This window comes from Eupeodes corollae, chromosome 1 (genome assembly GCF_945859685.1).
Source record: "Eupeodes corollae chromosome 1, idEupCoro1.1, whole genome shotgun sequence".
NCBI classification, from domain to species: Eukaryota; Metazoa; Arthropoda; class Insecta; order Diptera; family Syrphidae; genus Eupeodes; species Eupeodes corollae.
This window is the reverse complement of record NC_079147.1, coordinates 40,194,256-40,221,821: the sequence shown is the minus strand read 5'-3', so window position 1 is coordinate 40,221,821 and position 27,566 is coordinate 40,194,256. Positions and strand designations below refer to the sequence as shown.

The window sequence follows — 27,566 nt, the reverse complement described above, 5'->3', positions numbered from 1 at the left end:
ACTTTTTGCAGTTTCATCTACTGAATGGCGAAAAATTGAAGCGAAAAAAGCAAAGAAAAAGAAGGACAAAATTAAAGCAATAGCAAAACGGCAGCAAGAAAGACTCATTAAAAAACAGACAAAACAATCTGCAATGTTTGGATGAGCTTGAAAGTGACATTAAAGATGACAACCTGAAAAATATTGGGCGCGACATTTGCCCTAGATGGTTTCATCTAAGTTGCACTGCAATGGCTAATCTGGATTATCCATTTCAAAATATTTGAACATACTTACCCCTTTAATCTATTCACTGAGTTTAACAAACTGCTCATTGATTACCAATAACTCAAAAAAAATGTTTTAAACAATTTCTCAATCATATTTCTGACTACAGGTGGTCACAAAAAATGTCTCTATGCCATTATGATTTTTCCATAATTATATTAGTTTATTTTTGTACACAATATACGCAGGCCATCTCTCATTAAATCGCCCATAATTATATACCGTTCGTAGTCTCGAATCTGCTTCCAAAAGACCTCACCCCATAAAGCAAAGAATTTGTAACATGCAAACTTATTCATTAACATAAAAGTTGATGCTACTTATAATGACTTTTTTTCCTACTGTATGAATGTATACCGATTTACGGCCAAAACTTTGCAGCCATATCTAAGTCCATAACTCTAATAACTCCATCCACATGAAACTCTCCATCAAGCCCTTCACCCTTTTAGTCTGACTGTGAAAGCCAAATGCGAGTCGTCAATGTTTACGGAAACGATTTAAACAAATTCGTTCATATGTAAACAATCCGAAGTTGGCTACATTTTCAATTCCACCTGAATTAAAATCAACTGAGACTGACTGCTACTATAGCTACTGCACCGTTGTCTGCCTGCCCCCGTTCTATGCCTTGCAACCCTCGCTTTTACAACAACGTTGACGAACGTTGCTAATAGTAACTGCCATACTATGTCCACTGGCACAACAAAACTCCAAAACCTATCAATCCAATTCAGTTCGACTAGCACATTCGAATGTGATTCACATAACGCGGAATATACGGCAACGAATACAAATTTCGAAAATATCTTTTGACAAATATTCATATGTAAATACCTACCCATAGCTTCACAAAGAGCTATTCAAAAGCCTTACATTTTCCATTAGACCGAGTGCAAATTTGATTCCAATTCCAACCAACTTCTATTTGTTCGTACTTTGACAGCAAATCACGCACAATGACTTAGTTACAGTTACGAGTAGAATACTCCTCCCCCGAAAAATTGTGTGAATGTCTCTGTTGTTGATTTCCTGATTAAGTTTTTCAAATTCGCAATTATTGTTTAGCGTCAGTTTTTGCAAGTGAATACACGAGAAGTTTCGTGGAAATTAAGTGAGTTAATTGTGACATGCTACCGTTATAGGAGAGTGGAAAATCAAAGTGTTATGCGAAACGGTGGAGGTGGTGGTGGCGGCAACATCGGGTGGCGTTGAAAACTTGACTTGAAGTCTCTTCGCACAGCAAATAGCAAGACAACTCGTTGAAACTATTTGACAGGAAACTTGACATACTTGACATATAAGACAGAAGGAATTTTTGGTATTTGCGGAAAACTGTAAATGGCATTTCTTTTGCAACAATGACAGTTACAACATCAGTGAGTCATGTTAATTTCTTCGTCAAACTTCTGCTGGTTACTGTGGCAGTTTCTAAAGTTCTCGGAACTTCTGACATTGGATTACCTATGATTCAGATTAACCATGGTAAGTATGTTTACTCGCGTTGTGGAATGCCTTTATGAGTGTATGAAGCCCGTTGTCATATACAACAAACAGTGCCCTTGGAGTGAGTGATTATTATTTTGATTATGGCCCAAAAAGAAAACAAAAAAGTCACTGAAATGAAAATATATAATTGACGTCCACCTGACCTCTGCTGACATGCGTGAGTGACCACGATCATTTGTCATTTATTTTTGAGGTTGTTTTGTGTGTAAATGACAGCGAGCAGTGGGAGAGAAAGAGAAGTTTGTAGGTGAATGAAATTTCCAGTCATTGTCCAGATACTGGAATATTAAATTATATTTGCTTTCATTCCATCTGTCAAATTTATTTCAAACAAATTTATGTTACAATTTTTCAAGTCTGTTGCAGGTTTTGCGCCAAATTTTAAGGTCGACTGAATAAAGTTATATGTATTTATGTAGATACCTTCATATAGAGTTCTTTTGTGAAAAAGGGCTTAGTTTCTATTCGAGTACTTTATAGGGTCATATTATAGCTATTGTGATGAGTATGCCAACTTAATAATGAAGCTGATACTTTTTTCTCGCTTGAACACATAAAAGTTTGTTATTTTTCTTTTTTTTTACTTAAAAAGGGTTGAAATCTTTAGGTTGTTAATGGTAAGCTGTGTGGGTGGCTTGGGTATATTAGGTATAGTTAGTGAGGTGAAACCCTATTACCCCATCATCAGGGTGAAAAGTTGAAAACACAATCGCTCAATTGCCAGAGAAACGATTTTGCGCTGCATATAAGGAAGGTTAAGAAGCTTATGTAGGGTATTAGTTTACTTCACATAAAAAGAAAAGGTATATTCGGCAAATATGGTTTGGAAATTCGGAGCAGTTGTCGATGTCAACATGTCATTCATTAATTTTGTTTTTTTTTTTAAATGAATTTAAAAATTAAGTTAGTAAAACTATGTTGACATTGGAAAAATATACATTCTAAGTCATATGAATAGAATCAGGCATCGTTAGGAAATAAATCCATGAATTCCATGGAGTCCAACCAAATGAAGAATTTTTTAATTTTTAAATACCAAGTAAAAAGGTTTTAAACGACAGACAGAAACAACGAGGTTGATTTTTAAAACAATTGATAGAAATAAGATTCTTCCGACGAGTTTTATCGTTTACAAAGTGTGATCCTATTATTATGATTTGGAGTGTATGTTTATAGATATACTAGTATATTTTATTGGCCTAGAGATACTATCTCTTTATATGTTGTTTGCTTCTATTTGTATTTTTTTTTATTTAGAAATAAGTTAAATAACAATGTCATGTGACATGCAATTTTATTGGACTTATTTAGATAAAACAAATCAATAATTTAAATAAAAACACTATAAATAAATATTTGTAATTCCAACATTCATGAAGGCTTAATTTAGATCACATGCTTTGATTTTATTTTTCGGAACTGCTTGCAACCTATAACATAGATATGAACTTGAGAATTGAATTAGAGAAGCTTAATTTATAAGACCTAAAAGCAAATGATAAGGATTTTTTACTTTTGTATTAAAATTCAATTGACCTTACGAATTTTAAGAAATATGTTTCTCTTGGGGGATTTTTTCATGTAGTTATTCATGAAGAAATGTCTAAAACAAAAAGTATGCAGCAGATATGCAGTACATTTTTAAATTCAAGAAAATATTTTGTTTTAATAAACATGATTTAAAATCATGAAAATGAAAATAAATATAAGCCAGCATAAGTGTTCATATATGCGTTTCGCCCCGATGAAAATAACACCTTGTCTTGAAGCATATTTTCTCGAATAAATCGAGATTCCATATTTCTTCTTCAAAAGTCCCATAGCAAGGTAATAAAAATAGGTACAATTTATCTTTTTTTGAAGACTTGTAGCAATTATATAATTCACAGTAGCTCTATGTAGCTCGGATTATACAAAAGTAAGAAATTCTTTTCATATTTCCGAAAATACAAAGACTTCCAAGAGCTTAGAAATATAAACTGACCAAATGAATAGGCTTAAGTAATACTGACATGAAAGAGACCAACGACTGACAAATGGATGAATAGTAAATTATAAAATAATAGAAAACATTTTAAACAATAATACAAAATAAAGTTTAAGTTAATCTTAATATAATGAAATTGGCTTTTTCATTGCAAAAAATAAGAACATTTTAATAAAACAAAATGTCAAACTCAATTCCCAATCCACATCCAATCCACACTTTAACAAATAAAATGTTCGCACGCATCTTAACCTAAAAATTTACTTCTACACTACACATTGTTGTACAACTGTAATGACGAATAAAAACAAGCCATGTTAAATAGTTGTCATAATACACAAATATTCATAAATTCGTTTGTTGTTGCAAGCTCTAATTTGAATAGTCACTTCCCCTGAACAACGTTTGGAAATCGTGGCATTTATTTCCAAAATATTGGAGCGGTTTGAGCTACGTACCTCACATTGCTTCCAATATTCAGTCAGCCTGTGCCCTGGCCTCCAAGATTGTGCTGCTTAACACAGCTGGACTACATTTTGTAAAGCCGTTTGTTCACTAAAATAAACCCGAGACGATTGACAACTTGAAAGAATATTCGGCGCATTATTGCTGATATACGGACCAATCAGAGTGGGTAATCACCCTCGAAACTGCTTACAGACAGTCGAGTACGACAGTGATCACTGCGGACTGGCTGCTGTAATCCAGATTATGAACGAACGCGTGGAATTGGAAGAATACGTTGCAACGCACTCTTACAATTACAGTAAGATGCGTTGGCCTCGTTTCACCAACGCCTTAGCGAGAGAACTTCGTTCGAGTGACATAGCCCCACCAAACAACAGAAACCAGACAAATACAGAAATTGACCAACATTTACAACAGATGGACGACACAATAAAATGAACGATGGAACGGACAATACCAAAGTACAAAGAACGGGACCAAATGGACGCATACAGAAACGCGACTATTGACGCACTGCGAAGGCACAAGAGTGGCTTACTGACAAGACTCAAAAACTTGTACAGACGACTTACAGACCCACACGACTTGGAGGTTAGGACACTGAAGTCGTCAATAAAAAATGTCAATCTGTTGATTAAGGAGAACTAAAGGCTATCAATTAACAAGTACTGGGACCGCAAGATCCGGTCAGTTAATTCGAGTGACCCTGGTATGTTCCCCAAAATCAACAAGATATTCAGGAAAAAAAACGATAATGACCTTCCGTGTCTTAAACTCCAAAGAACTGAAGAGAACCTAGACGTACTCATGACAGCGCAAATAGATCCAGAGGAAGCCATCTTAGACGATGAGTTTTACATAATTGAAGATCCGAAGGAAAAAGTGGAGGCCGTGGGAGCTGCTTTCCAGCAAGTGTACAAGGTGAATGTTAGCATTCGCCCCAACCACGCCCTGGAAAACAGAGCCGTACTTAATCACTTTTACCTTCATAATGAAATGACACAATGGCGATCTGAGAACCGTGGTTTCATGCGGTTCAATGACGATTCCTTGGCAAATGCCATAATCAACGAGCAAACGGGACCAAGTCCCTTGTTAGTGACGAAGGTTGAGCTTCAGCTTATCTTCAATTCAATAAAAAACAAAAAGTCAGCAGGTGTCGATGGTATATCCATCGTCGTACTAAGACATTTACCGATGGAAGCAATTGACATTTACACCACGCTCTTCAATAAGTCACTGAATAATGCATATTATCCACTGCATTGGAAGACCGCTGTGGTTCATCCTCTCCCGTAAAAGGGAAAGGACAACTGCAACCCGTCAAATCTTCGGTCGATAAGTCTTCTTCCGAGCATCAGCAAAGTTTTCGAAAAGATCATTAATAGGGCTCTGACTAAGTGGGCTGCGGACAACAAAATAATTCCGGATAAACAGTTCGGGTTCAAGGCGGGTCATGACACAATTCATGCTGCGTCTAAGCTCGTTTCTGATATCCAATGGAATAAATCAAAACAACAATGCACAGGTGCTGTTCTGGTGATTTGGAAAAGGTCTTTGTCACCGTAACCTGAGCAGGTTTGGCATAAGCAATCCATTGTTGTATATACTTTATGATATGCTTAACGGTAGAAAGTTTGTTGTCAAAAGTGGCAATGTAACTTCTACCACAACATTCTCAATTAGAAATGGTCTTCAACAGGGAGCTGTGAATTCACCGATTCTCTTCAGCATTTACACCAGCGATCTGATAGGTAGTCTTACAAAGGCAATTGCGTACGACGACGATCTAATTGCGTACAGAACGGCCCGAAAGGTTGAGGTTATTAGAATTCTCTTGCAGCGTGATTTCGACAAGATTCAGCGATATTGCGACGACTTTAAACTGAAAATAAATGTCCAGAAGTCGGAGATAATTCTGTTCCGGACTCCATTGGCTAGGGCCACGAGGGATGTAAGAATTGGCGCAAGATGGTCATCGTTGATCTTCACGGGCAGCCATTAGCGAGCAAAAGTGTAGTGAAGTAATTCGGTATTTGGTTAGATCAGTATTTATATTTCGACAATTTTCGAAGGTAATTTGCTACATGGCCCTCATACGGCTGATGATCGTTTGTGGTTGTCCTGTGTGGTTCTATCCGAACGACGAGTATTTTGAAAGTGCACGCTTGAGCGGGTTCATTCCACCAGAGAGGCATTCCTCTTTTTAGACAATTGCGGTCTGATACAGGATAGATTGGAAGTTCCGTTAATCTACCACGTCAGACGAAGAACCGTGGATAGGCGACTCCCATACAGTCGGGACGTCACGCCACAAGGCGGAGCAAAGCTCCTTCGGTTCAGTAGGGCTGTGTCCGAACGGGACCGAACTGATAGGGTTGAAGCAGGAGAACCAGTTTTGGTGGCTTCAATCGGAACTTGATAGTGGGTAGTCCGGATGGGGTTTTAAGCCTTGGCCGGCTCACATACTTGTTTAAGGGTTTCGTTTTAAGTAGAATAGGCATGGTGGCACAAAAAGAAATGGAAAAAAAAACAATAAAAAAAAAATACAAAAAAAAAAAATAAAAAAAAAACATGGAATATACAAAAAAAATTAAAAAAACATAAAAAAGACATAAAAAAGACAATAAATTATAAAACAATACACGTTAGATTTTACTGCTGTGGTTGTTCTAGTTTTAAGTAGTTTATAGGTAGAATAGGTAGTTTAAGTTAGCTTTAAGTTTTATATTAGGGACCTTATTTTAAGTAGTTTTTAAGTAAAAATAAAAAAGGATCTTGATATAAGTTTTTTTTTTCAAAATTTTCTAATAAATACAAAATTAGATAAAATATAAACTGAAGTAAATAGATTTTAAGGCCGAAAGGCATTTGTAGTTAGTGTTATAGTTTAACTTAGAGTGTCCGTATGGGACCACTAAGTTAGTTGTAAGTTATGGATAATTAGGCTAGTTTTATGAATTTTTGTCTAGCCTTAAGATAGGTTTAAGAATAAATTAATAAAAATGAATAAAAAAAAAAATGTCATGAATATTGCTGATTTATTTTTCTGTAGATAACACCTTTTCGGCAAAAGATTTAAGATAAGAAAACTTAAACTCATTTCAAACCTATTTTTATAAACACTAGATATAAGCGGAATATATTAAAACAATGTTTAAGTTTTCTAGTAGAAAGTAGAAGGTAATTTTTCCATTAAATAATTAAAAAAAGTTTTTAAAACAAAATTGTATTGAAACAGAATAATATTTTATATTTATTTGCGGCACCTTACAACTGTATGGCAAGAATTGCATTCGTAAATTTGAGATTTTAGTCAAACATGACATTGCGATGGTAGAGAAGTCGAAAAAAAGTAGGTCTCCTGGTTCCATGCGCCTGTCCTCGCCCCTACAACCCAAACCGTTTGGTTGATTAAGTTCAAACCTGGACATTAAGTTTCTTATCAGATTGACGAACCAATAGATTATTGTTTAATTTTGTATAAATTTGGATTTCTTAACTTGGCTTCTTTCAATGAAAAAAATATTTGTTTGTATTGCCCTAGTAGGGTAACTCGTCATGTTTTTTTTTAATTTCCTTAGAAACAAATTAACCGATTTTAAAAATATTGTTTTTCTTTCAAAATTCTATGTTTCGAACATTTTTTTTGCAAAAATCGAATGTAAGGTGTACGTTGATATGTTCTTAATAAGTGCATACCAAAAATATTAATCAAAAAATGAATAATTTTATTATAAAGACAAAATTTCAAAAGAAAATCAAATGGAATTTAAGGTTTTGAAGACAAACTTATTTTGCAGGTATATTTTTAAATCTAAGATTAAAGTTCTATTTTTTAACAGACTCTTTGGATACAGGATCAAAGTCATACGACGCAGTGGGGCATTTTATTTTCTTATCATGTATTGCGTAAAATTTTTGAATAACTTATTTTTTGTACCAAAATACCTTGACATTTAAAACAAAATAAAATGTACCTACTCGTAATTTGTTTAGATATAATCTTAATAGGAATCAAATTAATGGTTCTTTCAAAAATTAATAGTTCTACTAGGTATTTCATGAAAGAAATAGCGAAACGTATTAGGAACATTAGACGAAAAAATTTTTGATTTTGGGATATAACATTTTATTTTAATAGGCTATCAAAAATGGCAATATTGCTTCATTTAGCAAAATTTCATTATTGATGTAATAATTTTAAATATTTACGTATGTATCTCAACATTGGAGAACGTTTTTTTTAACCCTTTGTTGACCAAGCTATTAAAAATGGTACACAAATTATTTTTTTGTCGATATGTTTTTAAATTTAGGGTTTCTTAAAAAGTATAGCTCATTTTTTTTCTTCCAAGGCCCTCAAAGGACCATAGATGATAGTGGTACTCAAAAGTACCGTTGGGCTGTAGGGTACAGAAAAAAAAGTATTTAGAAATTAAAATTTATTTTCGTTTCTATTTCAATATAAAATGGAATGTATGCACACACATTATTTTCTGAAATTAATTCCATGGTACAGAGTAAAACAATTTTTTTTATCATTGCAGCAAAGGTAAATATTGCAATGACTGCATTTTGAATGAGGCTTTGATTGTATTTTGTTTATGCTACAGACTTCGCATCTTCCCCGTGTTTCAACAAATTTTGGCCAGTGAACACCTAGGTTTCCCAGTCGCACGTCCTTTGAAACGGATTCTCCTTTGCCCCTTCGTTTTTTGGTGCATTGCGCAGGCTCGTCATTATTAGATTTTCTGCTCAGACTCCGTTTGTCAACAGGTAAATCCTTTTGCGTTAAAAGTCCAAGGGTGACACATCTTTTGTACTCCAGAAGAGATATTTTTTCATTCATTTGGCCGTGAACGATAAAGGAGTTAACAAAACATATTTCGATCATTCCCCAAAAGAGCCGATGCCACCACTTTTTTGACCTCCGGTCTAGGCCATATGCAGCCCGAAGTTGATCAGCATGGTCCACTACACCCATATATGTGTAATAGTCTTTTACAACTGTAGGACAACTGACTTCGTGTTGCACTCCTGATTTATCTCTTCTAGCAACAGTTGTAAGCTCATTGCCATAATAATTTGAAGCCAACAGTTCTGTTTTTGTGTCTTTCCATTTGTAAAAACTGATTCCATCTGTCGAAGATCGGTAGTCGAAATCTCCCCTTTTCATTTTTCTTTCATCCCTCAAATTTGTTGGGTTGCCTCTTCTATTAGCACGAATGGTACCACAAGCTAGAGTATTTTCATTTTTTAGTTTTTCCAGCAGTTTGACTGAAGAAAAGTAGTCATCGAAGAAAATAATTTTCTCTTTTCCCCACTCCTTTTCAGTCAATGACAGAACAACTCTTTCACCGAGCCCATACGTTGCATATTTGTTTTCCAGCTTTTCGTCCTTTCCTTGGTAAATGGAAATTTTTTTTATGTATCCATATTGATCAGCCAGGCACCAAAGCTTGTAACCCCTCTTTACTGGTTTCATTGGATTATATTACTTCATGGAACTTCTGCCCTTGAAAAGAATCATTGACTCGTCAACAGAGAGTTGTCTTGTTCCATGGTAGGCAGTTCCGAATTTTTCATTCAAGTATTCAATCAATGGGCGAAGTTTGAAAAGACGATCTTTATTATCTTTTGGTATACAGCTGTTATCGTTTACATGCAAATTGCTCAAAATAGCGTCAAACTATTACGGCTCATCGCTTTGCCCACTAAGGAAACTCCCAAATCCTGACTTTCACTCCAGAAGTGCCTCCAACTTGGTAGTTTATGGTATCCCATAAGGAAGTTTATTCCAATGAAAGCCAGTAGTTCACCTTTCTTCAAATCTAGTGCCTTATTTTTCTGAACGGCGTACAGATTGGACTGATAAACAATATCAAGAAAACTGACGAAAAAATCAGTAGTAGTTACGCAGCTTTCAAACAGACCAGGAACAGGACCCTCGGGTAATGAGAATTCAGGAATTTGTGAAACACTATCCTTAGCTTTCCATTGGCGATGTTTTTCGTCTTCGCGTATATTTTTCTTCCAATGGCTACATCCCGGACGATTGTCTGAAATTTCCTCACCCGGTAGGTCTTCAAGCTGATCTTGAAGCACAGCTTCATTAGGTTCCATATTGAGTTGGGCTCTAGCGCGTATTCTTGAACGTATCGTTAGTAAATCCACTTCATCATCATCTTCAAGATCAGTGTTTTCATTATTATCTGATGGCAAATCTTCAACCATAGCCAACATTTCATCATCGTTGAATAAAACATTCTTTACACCCGACATAATTCAATTTATCTGGATATACCTATATGAAAATTGTATCACTGCAAAACACTACAAACACACTCCACAGCCCGACGGTACTTACCAGTCCACTTTTACTTTTTGTCGAAAATATATAAAAAATATTTATAAATTCAATTGATGTATTGTTTTTAAGAAAGTTAGATATGCAGATAAGCTTATAAATTTAAAACAAAATACGAAAGCTACCAAGACAACTAAGATCTTCAAACGCAAAAATCAACTAAAACTACTCTCTTCTAAGTCTTAATATCTATTAAAGAAACAGTTATAACACTCACTAAAATAATTAAAAAATCACAAACACCAAAATGTATAGAGATTATTATGGTACTTGTAAGTACCGTTGGTCAACAGTACCAAAATTTACCGCTATATAGTTTTGAGTTCATGTAAAACATTGTGGTACTTCAAAGTACCGTCGGTCAACAAAGGGACAAACAATTTAAACAAACAAAAAATTCCAAAAAATTAAAAAAAATCGAAATCAATACAAAAGAATATCAATGAATTTTAAACAACTTGTATTTTAGCGAAAATCTAAATTGACAATTTTGTGAACATAAATTATGCAGTGAACACATTTTGGTAGAAAATGTTTGAACCAAGCCAATTTAAAAACAAAAGAAAATCAGCTCGTTACGAAGAACCCTAAAAAAAATGTATGTTTTGATGCATTATGAACAAAAAATTAAGAACTGAATGTCTTATTTACTTGAAATACACACATGGTTTAAAATAAACCTTATGTGGTTAAATCACAATAACTTTATTTTGCTTAAGTTATCTTTCCACTCAATATAAATAGACACACCCTTTGCGAAGTTTTGAAACAAATGAAGTATTCATATGTGTTTTCAACAAACAATTTTACTGGTTTTTTTTTAAGAATTCAAATTATAGCTACGAAAAAGATATGAGATAGAACCTTAACCAAATCTTTACATTGTTGGATACCGCTGCAATATTAATGTTTCATGTCTAGAGAGACAGTTTTTTAGCCGAAAGACACAAACTTTTATGTAAAAAAGATTTTTTTTTTAAATTCAGTATTGTTTATAAACATTTAATATTATTAATGGGAAGAACTTTTAAATTATTAATTATTTGGGTGGCGCAACAGTCCGTTAAGAAATAAGGCCTAGTGACTTTCAACTCTCAACCACGGGTACTACAAGAACTTTTAAATAAAACATACAAATGATCTTTTCTTTACTGAGTAGTGGGTATTGTCTCCCCTAGCACCTATCAAAGCTTTAATTCACATCATCATACCTTGAATAAGGTTTTTTTACGATCGCACCGTCCGAATTATTTCACTCCTCTTTCTGACCAGATCTTAGCTTTCTTATCATTTTGTTCAGCATATCCCAAATATATTCGATGGGATTCATGTCCGGGATAATGGAAGACCAAGCCATCACATCGATTTCTATTTCTTCCGAGTAGTCCGTAATGCACCTGGCAACGTGAGGTCTCACATTGTATTGAATCAGCAAGAAATTTGTTCAAATAAATTGTGCGAAAGGAGCCACATATTTGCTAAAAATGTTGGTGATGTACTCGTAACAATTGGAGTTCATCGATCATTTCACTATGCACAGCCCAATTACTTCGTGCACGGAAATACCTGGACACGCCGCCGTGACGTAACCTCGCCAGAAATTTTCCCTCTGGGCAACTGTTGTCGTATTGAACCTTCCACCTGATCTTCTCCACACTCGTTTTACGTCCATCTGTTGAGCGTAGACAAAACCTGGACTTATCAGTGAAGAGAACAATATCCTAGTCGGCTTCGGTTCAATCTTGCTGAAGGCGAGCAAATTCTATTTGTGTGTGTTAAATAAAAAAAAATAATGAGGCTTAAGTAGAAAATCAATTATTACCAACATTTAGTAGTGTTTTTCTAGGATTTTATTTTTTCTAAGAAAACCCTTTCTTGGATTGGGCTCAAAATTATAACAGATATGAAAAACGTTATTCTCTGTTACATAAAATAATTGTGGACGTAATATCATTTTATGATCGTCCAATCTAGGGACTTTGAAAAGCCGATTACAATAACTTCCTTTGGGAAGTTTATAAATCCGTCGCGTATTTCGGTTTACAAGCCATTCCAGAAAACATTATTTTACCCTTCAAGGTAGATGTGGTAAAATGAAAAATATAAAATACAACTAAAAACCAAAATACGTATACGCAACAGTGCGTCATAATTTTTCTTTTATATTTCTAAACAATGGCAAGAGTTTTGTGTACTTTTCAATAAAAAAAAAATTGTGTACTTTTACTAATGCAGTGTTAATGGTTCGTTCAGATAATCCCCAAAATTTGGAATAACTTATTCGGTTAAGTCTATTGCCCTTACTTTAAACTTTAAATTTTAGTTTTATTCAAGTGATTAAAATACACTTGAAATTACATAACCCTATTAAATGCGCCTTAAGCAAGATTCAAATTAGGATACAAAAACAAATAAATTTTGGACAGTCACATAAAAATACTTACTTTTGTAACTTTAACATATTAAAACACATACAATCATTGGAAGAAGTGCTCGCTTAGAGCTATTCACCGTATATTTTAGAAGGTACATTTTGCATAAAACCTGCTGAAAGGTTAGGTTATTATTCTAATTTATGATTCCCAAAATATCACTAAACGATAAGAATTATTATATTACATTTAACCAAAATAAATACAAATTTTGCATAATTAAATGTGCATTAGCATTATTTTTATAAATGATTATAAGTACTCCAATAATAATTCCTCTGACCTACATAAATTCTCTAGCCATTTCATAAAATTAAAATTCCATTAGAGTTATAATTCGCCGACCACAAACAAAAATACATATTACAATTTTTTAATAATCAAAATGTGCTCTACGCCACCAACAAATGATTTTAAATAATTATTTAAATAATATTCCATAAATGATTATGCGTCATATCCGCTCTAAAAGAACTAAAAACATTATTCATAAATATTAAAACCCTCCGTCTATAGATACCCGGTGTATATTTGTGCAATAAAACATTTTGTAAGCATGTGTCACGAATTATGTATGCTTATGTCCTTTTTGATGTTGATGGGAATGGATAGACGAAGCCTGGGGATTAATGTTATCATGGGATCGCATTATAATGCGCCACCGTGTGGCAGTAATATTTACAAGAGACAGAGGTGGAGTAACGTAACAGAGTCCTTCCTTCCATTCACATTCAATTGATCAAACAGGATACGAACAGGAAGGAGTACAGATATAGAAAATGAAAAACAAACACAAAATGAAGGGAACACAATATTCTGTTTTTATTTTGGAAAAACGATGGCAACATCATGATTTATCGATAATATTAAATTTCTCAAATGCATTTGAACAATAAATGGAATAAATCAAAATTTTTGATATCTTCCCTTTTTTCCCCCAGATGAAGATGACGAATACCCCGACCTGCAGGAGCAAGTGCATTTAGATGATTTCTTTTGGACAGGATCTGGCGATGGACCACCTGATTATGTGAAACAAATTCACACTGGCATCAGTAAGGGCAAGGATGTTATTGTAAAAACGAATACAGTTGTGGCAACAGTCTTTGTCGAAGGACACAATGTAAGGCATGCTTATTCAAGGGATAAACGTGTCCTTTTTTAGAAATTTACAAAAATGCTAAAGCAATTTCATAATTGCTTTTTCTTTCATTTCAAATGTACCTTCTCGTGTGTGCTATGTGGTTTTGTGGTTGGGGATGTTGAACTAAAACTAACTCAAATATACAGGAAGTCGACATTCCTATCTGCTTAGATTGCTTTCCGGATAATGGCTTTGAACTTCCATTGAACTTCTCGACGACCGACAGACGTTATTGGTTGTTAACTGTTATTTCAGGATTCTATTCCACAAAGGACACTCCAATGTTGGAAGAGAAACTAGCTAAGCTTTATCGATTAGCATTTACGAGGTAAGTGTCAAATTAATATAAACCTACTCTAAGTATGTTGGTACACGTGTTGGTACGAAGCTTTGATTTTTTTTTTCAATTGGATAGATAATAAGATATTCTTATGATTTATTGAATCAACTTTAATATAATATGACTTGTTGATTGAAAAAATGTTCTTTTGTTCGTTTTGTATCTGGTCAAAATGCCAGGTCAATAGCCCCGATATATTTCTTAATGCGGCTTCCACTGAAATTATTTTTTTTAAATAAATTAACTAGAGAGCAAACGGTTTTAAGGGAATATTTTGGAAATTGTTGTAAAGAAATTTCTCAAAAAATGCCATACATCGTCGTAATTTGAAATTTTGTAGTCTGGTTAAAATGGAAAAATACAATATAATAAATAAAAATGCCTATTTGTATAAAATTGTCATGGGATAACATGACGTTATCGCACTTTTCCAACATGGGAAATCCAAATTTATATCTATTTTATTAGATTTTATACATCTTGAACAGTTATCAAATAAGAATGTATTCAGATCAGATAGCCGTGGCCATATTTAACAATGTTACAATGGATGCTTTAAAAAGAATATATTTATTGTTTTACTTGAATGAAACATTAGAATGATAAACAGTGTTGTTTTACATTTGCAGTATATGTTAGTTTGGGTTTGATATATGGACTGCAACGAAAAGTAAAATTTTGTGAAAAATTAGTGGAACATTTAAATTTTTCAGAAAGCGAAGTTAACGAGAGCTTTCACCGATCTTTTAAGAATTTTAAGTTTTAAAATAGAGTGCATTTGAGTAAAAAGTCTCTGTTTTTCAGTGGAAGGGATTCAGTAAGGTGGACCCAGAAGATGATTTAAATTTTTCAGAAAACTTTTTTTTTGAATAAAAATAAAAAAAACCTATCATAAACTAGGAATCTCAACAACACGAATAATTTTTTCCAATTTCAACTTCTATCTAGCTCATCAGCAGATTTGCCATACAGTAATAAAATGTTAAGTTACACTCCACACATAATTGTATTCCTACTTTGTTCAATTTCAAGGTAAATTTTAAGGGAGAAGCTAAGAGTGCCTAAGTTGGAGTAGATACTCTTGAAAAGACATGCTTCATTTTAACAAATTTTGCAAAAAAAAACAAAAAAATTTAAACCTATACAATTTGGGGAAACACCATTTTGAAAACAGAATTTTAAATATTAGAATTTTGACAAAAGCATTGTGTTCCAAAGTATTTTTAACCTTCAAAGCAAGAATGCTTGCAGTTTATTGATTTTGTAGAATTTTTTGAGTAATTTTGGATTCACTTTAGCTTGTTTGAAGTGTGTATATTGAAATCTCCTTAAACGAAAGCTTATATCGCATTTTTCTATCCGGCTGTGTCATATTCGCTTTTTTTTCCTAAAGATTAATTAATGCTAACTTTCATAAATAATCACTTTACTAAATAAATTGCTATATTTAAAGCATTTCATTTGTTTATTTAATAAGAAGATTTCAATGAAGAATACTACTATCTTTAAGTTCCATGTACTGTAGGCATTATAAGCAGCTAAAATTCAACATGATAAAATAAAAATATTGACGAGTTACTCAAAAAATTACTGGAAATAGTTAATTGGTTCCATTGATTGTAAATTAATTATCTTTTAATTTTCTCTCTAAATTATTCCATTTTGAATATCCAAAAAACACAACCAATGTTTGTTTTTTTCTCAAGATTTGTACAAATATTTTAGTAACATTGTTTTTAGCTTTGACACATTTCTTAAATCACCTTCGCTTTCTGATTAAGATTAATCAAGGTTTTACGTTTTCGACAAATTTTTTTCAATATTTATATTTTTTGTCCTATTTTTAAGCAATATTATTTAGCTTCAAATAATGTCTTTTTGTTATATGAGTCCTGATCTTAGGATGCTTTGAATGTTATTTTATTTTACTTTTAAATTAATTCTTTTGAATTTAATTATTTTAATGACTTATGTACATATATGTATGTATGTATAACTTGAAAAGTAAAAACTCAAACTAAATCATGGACTTGTGTTGGGAAATCAAGAAGGAAATGAAGTCTTTTGATAAAAACACAACTATCTATATTGAAAAGGACCCACATATACATACATACATACGTTTTGATTCTCCTATTGACATCATTTTTAAAAACTTCCAAAAAGGATTGGTTTGAGTTTAAAAAAAAAACATTTTCTCTTATGACCAGCATTTTGCAAGCTATTTTGAAACTCTAAAGCCTACTAAATCAATATTCAGTGTTCAATTATGTAACTGTGTGCTCATGCTTGTTTCAAAATTTGTATTTTTCAACAGCCATGTTAACATAAGATAGATTAAACATTTTCAAAGACAAAATAACAACGTTTTAAAACATTGTCATGCAAAACGTTGAACACGAAACTATCGCTTTACTCCATAAATTCCTCAGTTTTAAGCGTTGTAATTTGTTCTTTGTAATTTACCAATAATTACCAATTAAAGTAGCATTTTTAAAATTTTTTACAACTTGGATGAATGAAATTAATTTGAGAGATGTCACGAACCGAATATTAATTTTTACCAAATACTACTATTTTTTGTAGATTTTATTTTTTAATGAAAAAACAGACTGTTGGATTTTTCTAAAAAAAACTACTAAATATCGAAAACAATATTTTCTGTGGAACAAAAAGAGTTTGAAGACAATATTTTTAACTTTTGAAAAGCTATTTGAGTCGTATAATTGACGACTAGAAACAACGTAAGAATAGCGCAATGGAGTCAGATCATAACTTCTAGTTGAACGAGGAAATTGAATTTTGCTATAAAGATATGGTGTTTTTTTTTTGTTTGCAAAATACTATGAAGCATTTATAAAATTCTTAAAGCAAATACATTTTCGAGAGAGGCTCCATGTATTATTTTCGAGTATGAAGAAATATGTTCATATCTCTACAGACCAAAGACATACCTTGCCACAATGTTATAAACAACATTAAGCTTCCTTTTGTCCCTGAAATCACAATTACTAAAAATTTCACAACCGTATAGTAAAAAGGGAATGAAAAGTGATTTAGCTAATATTATTCTTGTTTTAATTGAGTTAATTTTTTGGGTGGTCCATAACATCCGTAAGCTTCCGTTAAAATAGTATTTAAAGGATAAGTAAGAGGTTTTAAGGTATATGGAAGGGTCGCTATTAAAAATATTAGATGAATTAAATCAAAACCCACCGAATTAGATTTTATAGATAAGCAAAATTTAAAAACATCTTCTTCATTCACATTGGAAAAGCTAAAGCCTATAGGCTGTCAGCTTCCAAATTTAAAGTGATGGAGCTAAAATGATGTTCAAAAGATGTGAGACATGTAAATTTTGCATTCAATTCATCACAGTTATAGCATTATTTGAATTATTTTTAAAGGTTCACACTCAAAAGTTAGGTGCAGCAGATCATGATGTGAGAAACAAGACGCAGATAGTTGGCCAAAGTGAAGAACTTTATTTAAGTGGCTTACGAAAAATACGTCAAGCAGGGTACTTGATTACCTTGTAAAGTGTGTGGGAGTAGATGTATTCACTGGGTGTAAATTTAGAGCCTTTAAATCATCAGTAAGTGAGGATTCAAGATCAGATAACTATTAAAATCTCCTCCTAATACAATTTAGGGCGATATATTAGCCAACTCATCTAGCTTAATAAATAATGATGTTGTATCAATATTTTTGTTGTCTCTGCAAGTGATTTTAATAAAGATGAAATTGATATCATCACTAAATAAGGATTCACATACAAATTCCCGTTTTAAGCCACAGCGTGCATCGATAGCAACACCACCAACAATTCTATCTACTCTGTCTCGTCTAAATAATTTGAAACTTCTCAAGCTAAACAAAGAATCATTTATTTCCGGCCGAAACCATGTTTCAGTCACATACTCAACATCCACTTTTGACTCTGCGAACAAATACCTAAATTCGTCGGTTTTCAAAAATAAACTCTGGGCATTTATAAAACAGATCTGAAGACCATTACGCTGACTACACAAAATATTAATCATATTCCGAGAGATATCATTATAACTAACAATTGTGGAGTTCCCAATATTGTTTACTATATTAGAGCCAATCATTTAGAGTAAATAAAACAATTGGCGGCTAATAGAGCACACCCTAAGATAAGTGAGAAGCATCATCGATAGAAAAACTCGACCTGACAAAACCCAAAGCCTCAAACTCAATGATAAACAAAAAAAAAAAGAGGTTGGGATGCGACCCACACTGATAACTTCCCATCCCATCTGTCGATTTGTCTTGTTTGAAAGTTTGTCTTTATGTAATCGTATCAATTTTTACCAAATTTGCGTACTATTTATTGTAGATTTTATTTTTTATGAAAAAACGGACTGTTGGATTTTTATATAAAAATTACTGAATATCGAAAACAATATTTTCTGTGAAATAAAATAAGTTTAAAGCCAATATTTTTAATTTTTGAAAAGTTTTTTGTGTCGAAAGTAAATTTTTACCAAGTTTTGGAATTGTTTTTTTTTTTTTTTGAGTTTTATTTTTTGTAAAAAAAACTGCAATTAGAATTTTAAAATTTTTTTTTTAAAGTTTACTGTTGAAAACAATATTTCTTATAAGATAAAATTAATTTGAAGCCAATATTTAAAATGTTTGAAGAGATATTTGAGTCGAAAATCAATTTTTACCAACTTTTATACATTTTTTTAAGGTTTTTATTTTTTGAACAAAAACTGTCAATTCGATTTTTCTCAAAATTTGTCCTAATGTTGAAAACAATAGCTCTTATATGAAAAAAATTAGTAAGAAGCTACTATCTCAAAGTTTTTAAAAGATATTTGAGTCGAAAATCATTTTTTACCAACTTTTGTTAATTTTTTTTTTCGATTTTTAATTTTTTTTAAAAAAGACTGTCGATTCGATTTTTTTCAAACTTTAACTGAATGTTAACAAAAATGTTTTTTGAAAGATTAAAGTAAATTAAAGCCAATATCTCAAAGTTTTGAAAAGATATTTTAGCCGAAAATCAATTTTTACAAACTTTTATACATTTTTTTTAGGAAGCTTCCCATCCCGTTTGTCGATTTGTCTTGCTTAAAAGTTTGCAGGTTTTCGTGTTTTGTTAAATTATTATTAAACATTTTAAAATTACCAACAATATTTTTTATATAATGAAATAGTGATTTCGAAATCTATTTTTGTTAGCAAGAATTTTAATTGAAAACCAATTTTTACCAATTTAAGTATCATAAGTTTTAAAGTCCATATATCTTCTTTTGTTCACGTGATATCGAGAACCGGACATCAATTTTTACCAAATTTGCGTACTATTTTTTGCACATTCAATAATTGGAAAAAAAGTTGATATTTTAAAATTTTCTTTCCCAATTAGCTGGACGGATAGTGCAGGACCTACAAAATATGTTGCATTAAGTCTTCGCATCCGAATTCTGAATTTTGGCACAAGCTGATCCCTTAATCATTTATGAAAGAACATATTGAACAAATCAAATTGACAGCAACCTCAATCGTTATTGTTTCTTTCTGAAGGCTCTTGCTGGTTTTATGAATTCTTTCTAATATCTTGCTCCAAATTTCTGTTAAAGTGAGGAACTCCAGTTTAGACAGGTTTAGGGCTTCGCTTTTTGTGTCTAAAGCTTGGTCTGAATCTCTAGAAATAAATGTCAAGGCTTTAGTAATTTGCATCAGCTCGTTCATACCATCTTGTTTCAGAAAGGCTTTTAAGACCTCTATTCAGCGATGGACAAACAAATAGTTGTATATTTTTTGAACCACTTGCAAAAAACTTGTTGCCTCCCACAAAACCTGCCGCACGAAGGCCTAAAAAGTTAAGAGAATGTGCACTTTTCCTTTAATCTTGCTTGGTCTTCTATAATCCTCTTTTGAAATATCATAATTTTGCAGAAATGTCAAGATTGTGTCAGCAACCTTTCGATGGGAACATAATTTTCAACATACCGAATTACAAAAGTCAACTAGTCGATTTAAGAAAGGTCGTGTGTACAGTCAACACTTAGGGAAAAATATTTTGCCGATCTAATTTCACCTACAATTCTCATTAGGGCTTGTTTTCCCATTATACCTATCAGTGAATTCGTAGGAAATGTACCCCTTTTCTGAACTTCCACATTTTTTTTAAATGATCTGCGATGAATAAATCAAATTCACGTAAAAGTTCCATTGATTAAAGATTCATGTTGCCAAAAGTGAGATGTTGAGGAGCAGAATTTGAACGAAACGGAATTTCAAAAAATGAAACTTGTTTTTCTGTTACTGTCTACTAACCTTATTTCGTTTTCTATATAATTCTGGTATAAATTAATTTTGAGTTGGTGGATTTGGGGGCCAAATAATTGCGGTGCCCTGGCCCACCGGACCCATGCCTAAGGACGCCACTGCCTGCAATCGTTTGTTTGAGTTTTTACATATATCTTACAGTCTTTGCATCCTTTTGCACCTTTTGCGTTGTGAGTCGTTGCCAATAATTACAAATAATGTAAATGGATGGCAATGAATATGCAGGTGATTGCAATCATTGATAAGTGACAGCATTTAATTAATTCTTCCATTGTAAGTTCTTACTGCTAAGATATTCTCCCGAATAACTTTCTATTTCTAATAAAAAAATATATTTTTTTCTTGGAAACGATATTTATTTTTATTACACCCAACAACAAAGTACTAGTACACAGTTCCAATTAAGAAGTAATTGCATTATTACTCTTCAATTATTTTTATTGAAGTCGAATCATTTGAATTCCTCATAATTTGAATTTCTATCTCCCACTTTTCTAGACAGCAATCAAAGCACTTAGGTATTGCAAATGGGTCATTATCTAAAGAATCAGCAACATCTACTCGAGATATAAAACTTGATCAACAAGCTGCTGCTATCAACGAAAAAGGTATTAAAAACCGACTTCTTCTCCTTTCTACATTATACACACTAATTTACACCTTCAAACAAATACACTTCTTCTTCTATATAACCTTTTTGTTGAGTCTACCCGAAGGAAGTTCAGCTCTTAACTAATTTGCATATTTGCCATTCTATATAACTTTTTCCTATTATAAGACTTTTCCACGGCCGCTGACGAGGTTAAAGATGAAGAAAACGACGACGACAAAGATGACCTGGATGACTATCACGAAATTAAACGACGTCGTCGACGCAGGAAAAAACGAAGAAGAAGACGTCAATTGCAAACAGAAATCAACCCCGAGCACGACACCCAGACCGAGACCGACTACAATCATCAAAGGTCCTCCGAAATAGATGATGATGATGGTTCTTCAGAACAAAGCATCCGCCACAACGACCAAGATCTCAAAATAGCATCAGCAACAGAGCAAGAGCTAGAGACGGAGTCGGAGTCGGTTCCAGAGCCAGGGCAAAGCCAACATGCCTTTGAGCTGTTTAATACTCAAACTAACAATGGCACCATCAAAGAGGACCTGTTATTCCGTCATCCCATTAAACAGCCCGCTTTAGGTGCGGATGTTGATGTGGATGATGATGGCGGTGGTGGTAGCGATGGCGGTGGCAGTAGTTTCGCTCGCGCGCCACCAGGATTCAATGGCCCGGCAGTTTTCACCGACGACCAGGTCCGAATTGTCATTCATAACGTCACGCAAATAACCGAGGAGGATATTCAAAGTGGCGGCCGCCTGTCGAGTAGTGGTGGTGCTGGTAATGGCGAAGACATCAACGAGAAAATGTAAGTCCTTTAACAGCAAAATAAAAACAAAACCTTTTTTGATATTTCAACTTTGCGCCTTTTTGACATTGTGCAATTTCTATCTCTCTATCTCTCTCTTATTGCAGTGATGAGCGCCCTCTTGCCAATCAAACGGAAATTATTTACTCTGTTTTTGTGGGTGGTCGACCGGTGATGGCCGTGACCGCGGCTAATGACATGAAACTAGTTAGCGAATTGGAGGTTACCTCGGTAATGGGAAAGGATATTTTTATGAAAGCCGAACGTGAGTAGTGTTGATATAATAAAATTGTTCCTTTTTCTTTGTCTTCTGCGATGGCTTCTTTCTTATGCTATAGTGATTATAATAAATAAAAGGTATAGACATTTGTTTTGTTGTTAATTCAAATTTACTTAACGGTTTAAATAATAATAGGGGATGATGTGTTGAATATATGGGGTTGTTATTAACTTAGAACTGGAGTAGGGGGTGAGTTCAATAAGCTTGTGTCTTCAAAGTTTATGGGAATTATGTTTGATCGATAGTCATAGACGCGACGCTAAAATTATTGAAGCATGCAACGTGAATCAACCCCAGAGGGGTTAAATAAGGGGGTATTTTTGTTTCTATTACGATATAAAGGGATTGAAGTTAACTAAAACGAATTAGTTGCGATAAACGTTTGTCCACATGAAAGAGGGAAAGAGGATTTTTGTATAAAATATTTAAGAAAAACGACACTGTTTTAAGTCATAGAGACTCCTAGATGCGACACTTCATGGCCATGAGTTTAAAATATAGAAAAGCGATACCGAAAGAAAAGTGAACTTAAATTGTTATTCTGAAATTGTTGTTTAGATATGTTCTCGAAGTTGAAAACCACAAACGCATTCTCATTTTTCCTTGAAAAAAACTCATAAATTCTAGTGTGCCGCAGGGTTGTTTGGTCTCCAAAACTTTTTTTGTTTATTCTTTAAAAATCTTTTTTGACTTCTTCTTTATAAAAGTGCTTAGAATTTATTTTAAACAACATCGAGTAGACTTTTTGAAGAGCACATAAACACTTAAGGTTTCTATGCTTTTCAACCCTAGCAGTCCAGAACACATTTGATTGGTCCAAAAACTTTAAGTTAAGACTTTCCTGTCGAAAGGTGTGATGAGATTTTATGATTATGTTAAATCATAGTTGGCCACTTGATCATACTGACATCTAAAAGCAGCTGATAGAGTTCTCGCTTGTTTAGGGTTTTTTAACAAGAGGTTAAAATGAGAATTTAAGTTAATATTAAAACTCAGAAGATTTAAAAGGCTTTCGGAATCATTCTTAGACCTTCCGTGTACCAAATGTGACTTTTCCACTAGTTACGTAGCCTGCAAAGTGATAACGAAGCTCATCAATGAAGATGATTTTTCAATGAAAATTTGAAAACTGGACTTTAAAAGTGGTTATAATTGAGTCTTTAAGGTGTGATGTAGTTTTTGAATGGACTTTGAATGGAGAAACCTGGGTTTGGTCAGTACTACAGGTCTCAATTATTCTAGAGCAAAGCACACTATTTTCAATTATTTTTAAAATCACGAACTTCTTCTAAACACTCAAATTTTTCACTTGTTTGACTATAGTTCGGACCGAGAAGGTGCTGCACGAAGACGCATATAAGTTTTCCAACTGTGCAGTAAGTTTAAATAATTTCAATTCGTTGTTGAAGGATTTGTCGTTCTATTCTTAGAAGTAGCTTAGTTTTTATTTGTCAAATGTCAAAAGATGACAGCTTCATAATACATTTTTTTTTTTCAGAAAACTCTTTATCTTATTTGAATTCAATCTTTTACTTGCCAAATGTCAAAAAAAAGGACAGCTATTTCGAAAACCCTTTATCTTCCTTGGGCTCAATTTTTTTTTACCAAAGTCTATTACTCAGCTTCTTACATCATTTTTTAAACATCGCCAATTTCATCCTCAATCTTCACTTTTTATTATTCCTTATTTAATTGTCCCTGAATTCCAGCTTACCTTCGGGAGCCTCAGGCAACACCCTTAGCACCGGCAACAAGAAGCAGTGATTCAGGTTTCCTTGCTTCTCTAGGAGAAAGTCCATTGCTTTTAATCATCGGTTCCTTAGTTGTCCTACTTTTAATATTATTACTAATTGCATTATTGCTGATGGGAAGACCAAAACGAGATTTTAGTTCGCAATCGAAGCGGTAAGACCACAACTATGCCCGATTATTATTTGTGTCTTTTTAACACTCTCTTTCTCTCTTTTAATTAGGGCATCAAGTCGCAATGAGCTTCTTGCTGAGAAAAGCTCTCCTCTTCATCACGAACACATTATCGGTCCTCCCGCAATTCCTCGCGTAAAACTAACCGAAGGCATTCAGAATTTTGCTTACGAAAACGAAACCGCACGAACGACTATTCCCGTACAAGTTAGATCAAGACGTGGATCGACGACTTCCAGTGACAATACGTCAGACTCTTCGGTGTATACTCCCATAAATCCACCCGGAGCTGATGTCCAAAGAATATTAGACGATAAGGCCGCAACACTCTTTGACAAACGCAAGCGGCGTCAAAGTCAATACGAGCATTCTGAAAATCAGGAGGCGATTTATACAAAAGTCGTTTCTGAGAGAAAAAAAGACAAGAAGCACTCGGGACCGTCGTCGAACACAAAACACAAAACCAAACGACGTTACTTGTCGGAGAACCGTGTTGGTTCGATGGAGGATGCACCGAATCATTCCTCGACCGAAACGACGGTTTCCAATGACAGCATAGTGGAGGCATTGCGTCCAAGTTACGAGAATTTTGAACGCACAGAGGCTTACAATCCTCACAACAACTACCATCGCAACAAACTCCTCCAAAATCGAGTCTTCACCGACAAGGTTTACGATTCCGTCCCGGATGAAATGCCAACGCAGGCTATCAATCGTGAAATAATTCGAGCTCTTCAGCCCAGCGAAAAGTCATCTGAGACTGGAAGTATTGGATCGTTTCTTTCGATGGCTTCTGTGAAGAGTTTTCCTAAGAACTCTCTTCCTGAGCCTTTAAACAGAGTTCTCGAACCGGTGTTTGTCACATACTACGACAACGTGGATGAAACAGTACCCAAGCCTCCACGCAAACAACGGCCTAAATCACCTCTCACCGAGGCTTGTGCCTCGATCGAAAGATTCCCCGAGCCAAAAGCTCCAAGATCTATGCGAGTTGTGGCTTCCCAAAGTGACAATCCCGATCCGGGAGTGGTGGGTCCGATAGTCTGGGAGATTCACAAGAAACGCATGGCGTCAGATAACGGTAGTCCACACTGATAACTAACAACACTCCACATTCCACCATATTATTACCACCACCACCACAAACAACCAACCAACTAATCCTCCTTGTACATATATCTATCTAACACATACACATACAACTTTACACTTGTTTTCATCTTGTTTGGCAGACGATCAAGACTTTTCTTATGAACCATCAACGGGCCCCATTCGAGATCCAGCCGAAACGAGATCGCACTATCAGGGCTTACTAGAGGGCGCTCTACAAATGTATTCCAGTCAAGATGACCTTCCAACTCCACTTCCGACGAAAAACTTCACAAATCAGCGAAAGCCAACTAGCCGCGAATATCGTGGCAAGTCCGCAGGGTAAGGAAGTTTTTCAATTTTTTTGGACATTTCCCATATTGATTTTGACGTTTAATTTTATTTGTCTAGGTCCATGGATCATCCAAGGTCTATATCAGGACCGAGGCCATCTACAGCCCAAGCCGAAAAAACTTCCATCAGCAATCATTCGACTCAACCACCATCACCGAATATGGGCGCCTGGGGTAGTGGTGGAGTCCATCAGCCTTTGGTCAGGCCCTTAAGTGCTGGACCATTTCATCGACCTGCCGAACCGTCACCGGGTATTAGAACACCATCCAGTGTACATCATGGATCGCAATCAACCAACAATCGAGAAGAATTCTCGGCTGCTCCGCTTATTGAAGCCATACAAAATGAACTGAGGAAGTTCAAGCGGGACAATTAATATTGCACATGAGAGCGTCTTGTTTTTTTTTCTCTTAACAAAAAGAAACAACTTTAGGATTTCCATTAACGCATTTATTCGAAGTGAAATAATTAGTCATAATTTTTAAGATACAAACAAAATTATACGATGTCGCAAGTAAATTATATTCATTCGTAATCCGTATAGAATTTCATAATATCGTTTATCATAAAAATAACAAAATACAAATTTCTTTAATAGTAGCAAAACGATTTTATTGTTTTAACCATTTTAAATTATAAGGCTATTTTGAATTTAATTCACCATTAAGGTGAATTTATTAAAAACATAGAATAAAATTAACCCAGACATCAACCTTTCATGTAGAATTATTTGAGTGGTTCAAGGATGAGCTAACAACCGAGTCGGTAAAACAGTTTTATAGTGCAGGTAAAAGCCAATTTTCTAACAACGCCCCAAAAATCGAAACTAACGGCAAAAACATATTTAAACGGTATATTTATGTATTTTTAGACAGTGTTCAAATTTTACATTTTAAACGAGAATCATTTTGACATTTCAAGATCTTAACCACTGCTTTCAATTTTTGTGTTACCTAAAAGTATCATTAGAAAAGTTTGAAAAATTATTACGAGAGTAGCTTCAAAAGAATCCATTGTTTTTACTGTCTTTTACTCACTAGGCATACATTTAAAAAAATGACAGATGTCAAATTTCAAGTCAGAAGAAGAAAACTATTGTCAGTGAGATAAACACTACAATTTTAAAATGTCATCAGTGCTTAAGGTGAAAAGACAATAAATCTTTCACTCACAAAATCAATTTTGATTCTTTTAATTTTGTTCTCCAATCAAAATTTACAATTCCCAATTTTTAAGTTCAAAATTCCGTCTATATTTTCGTTTGGCTTAATTTTTCGGGACGGCAGAATCTTAAGCGGGCTTAGGTCGATACTAAATTCCAAACTAAAACTACTCCGGGTCAATCCTCAGGGGATGTTCAATTCAATTGATCTGATCTGATTCGAAACATCGAAACGATATTTTTGGGTCCTCTTTCTCTATAATGGAGCTGTCTTTGAGATCAGGAAGGAAGAGTTTGAAGGATTCAGACCTTTTTTATTAAATCAATGCTGTACATTTTCCATTTTATTCTTCAATTTTGCCTACAAAACCTAGTTTTTTATTGTTCTTGATTGATTCTCATAACTTAAATCAAATTATTCCTCGTTTTCTACTTGTTCTGTTACTTGTAGTTCTCCGAACAGAGAATAGTTTGCAAAATCAAAATCAAGATC

The 27,566-nt window shown here is 33.8% G+C and overlaps 1 protein-coding gene across 2 annotated transcripts; it reads left to right on the top strand.

Moving 5' to 3' along the window:
- The first annotated feature begins 980 nt into the window (after window positions 1-980).
- Window positions 981-26,520, top strand: LOC129939317 (uncharacterized). Of its 2 annotated transcripts, XM_056047291.1 has the most exons (10): window positions 986-1,752; window positions 13,975-14,156; window positions 14,324-14,505; window positions 21,343-21,452; window positions 21,623-22,265; window positions 22,373-22,530; window positions 24,255-24,450; window positions 24,519-25,549; window positions 25,701-25,899; window positions 25,969-26,520. In XM_056047291.1, the coding sequence occupies exons 1-10, from the start codon at window positions 1,629-1,631 to the stop codon at window positions 26,285-26,287; spliced, it is 3,144 nt and encodes a 1,047-aa protein (XP_055903266.1). In that variant the 5' UTR covers window positions 986-1,628; the 3' UTR covers window positions 26,288-26,520. The 2 variants fall into 2 exon arrangements, 1 of the variants encoding a protein (XP_055903266.1); XR_008780534.1 differs by lacking the exon at window positions 25,969-26,520 and having other exon boundaries at window positions 981-1,752; window positions 24,519-25,637; window positions 25,701-25,839.
- The last annotated feature ends 1,046 nt before the right edge of the window (window positions 26,521-27,566 follow it).

Bases quoted from the DNA above. Each gene is read 5' to 3' on its own strand.
- LOC129939317 (XM_056047291.1), top strand. From the start codon at position 1,629: ATGACAGTTACAACATCAGTGAGTCATGTTAATTTCTTCGTCAAACTT. The intron at 14,157-14,323 runs GTAAGGCATGCT...TCAAATATACAG, and splicing joins TCTTTGTCGAAGGACACAAT to GAAGTCGACATTCCTATCTG. The intron at 21,453-21,622 runs GTATTAAAAACC...TCCTATTATAAG, and splicing joins TGCTGCTATCAACGAAAAAG to ACTTTTCCACGGCCGCTGAC.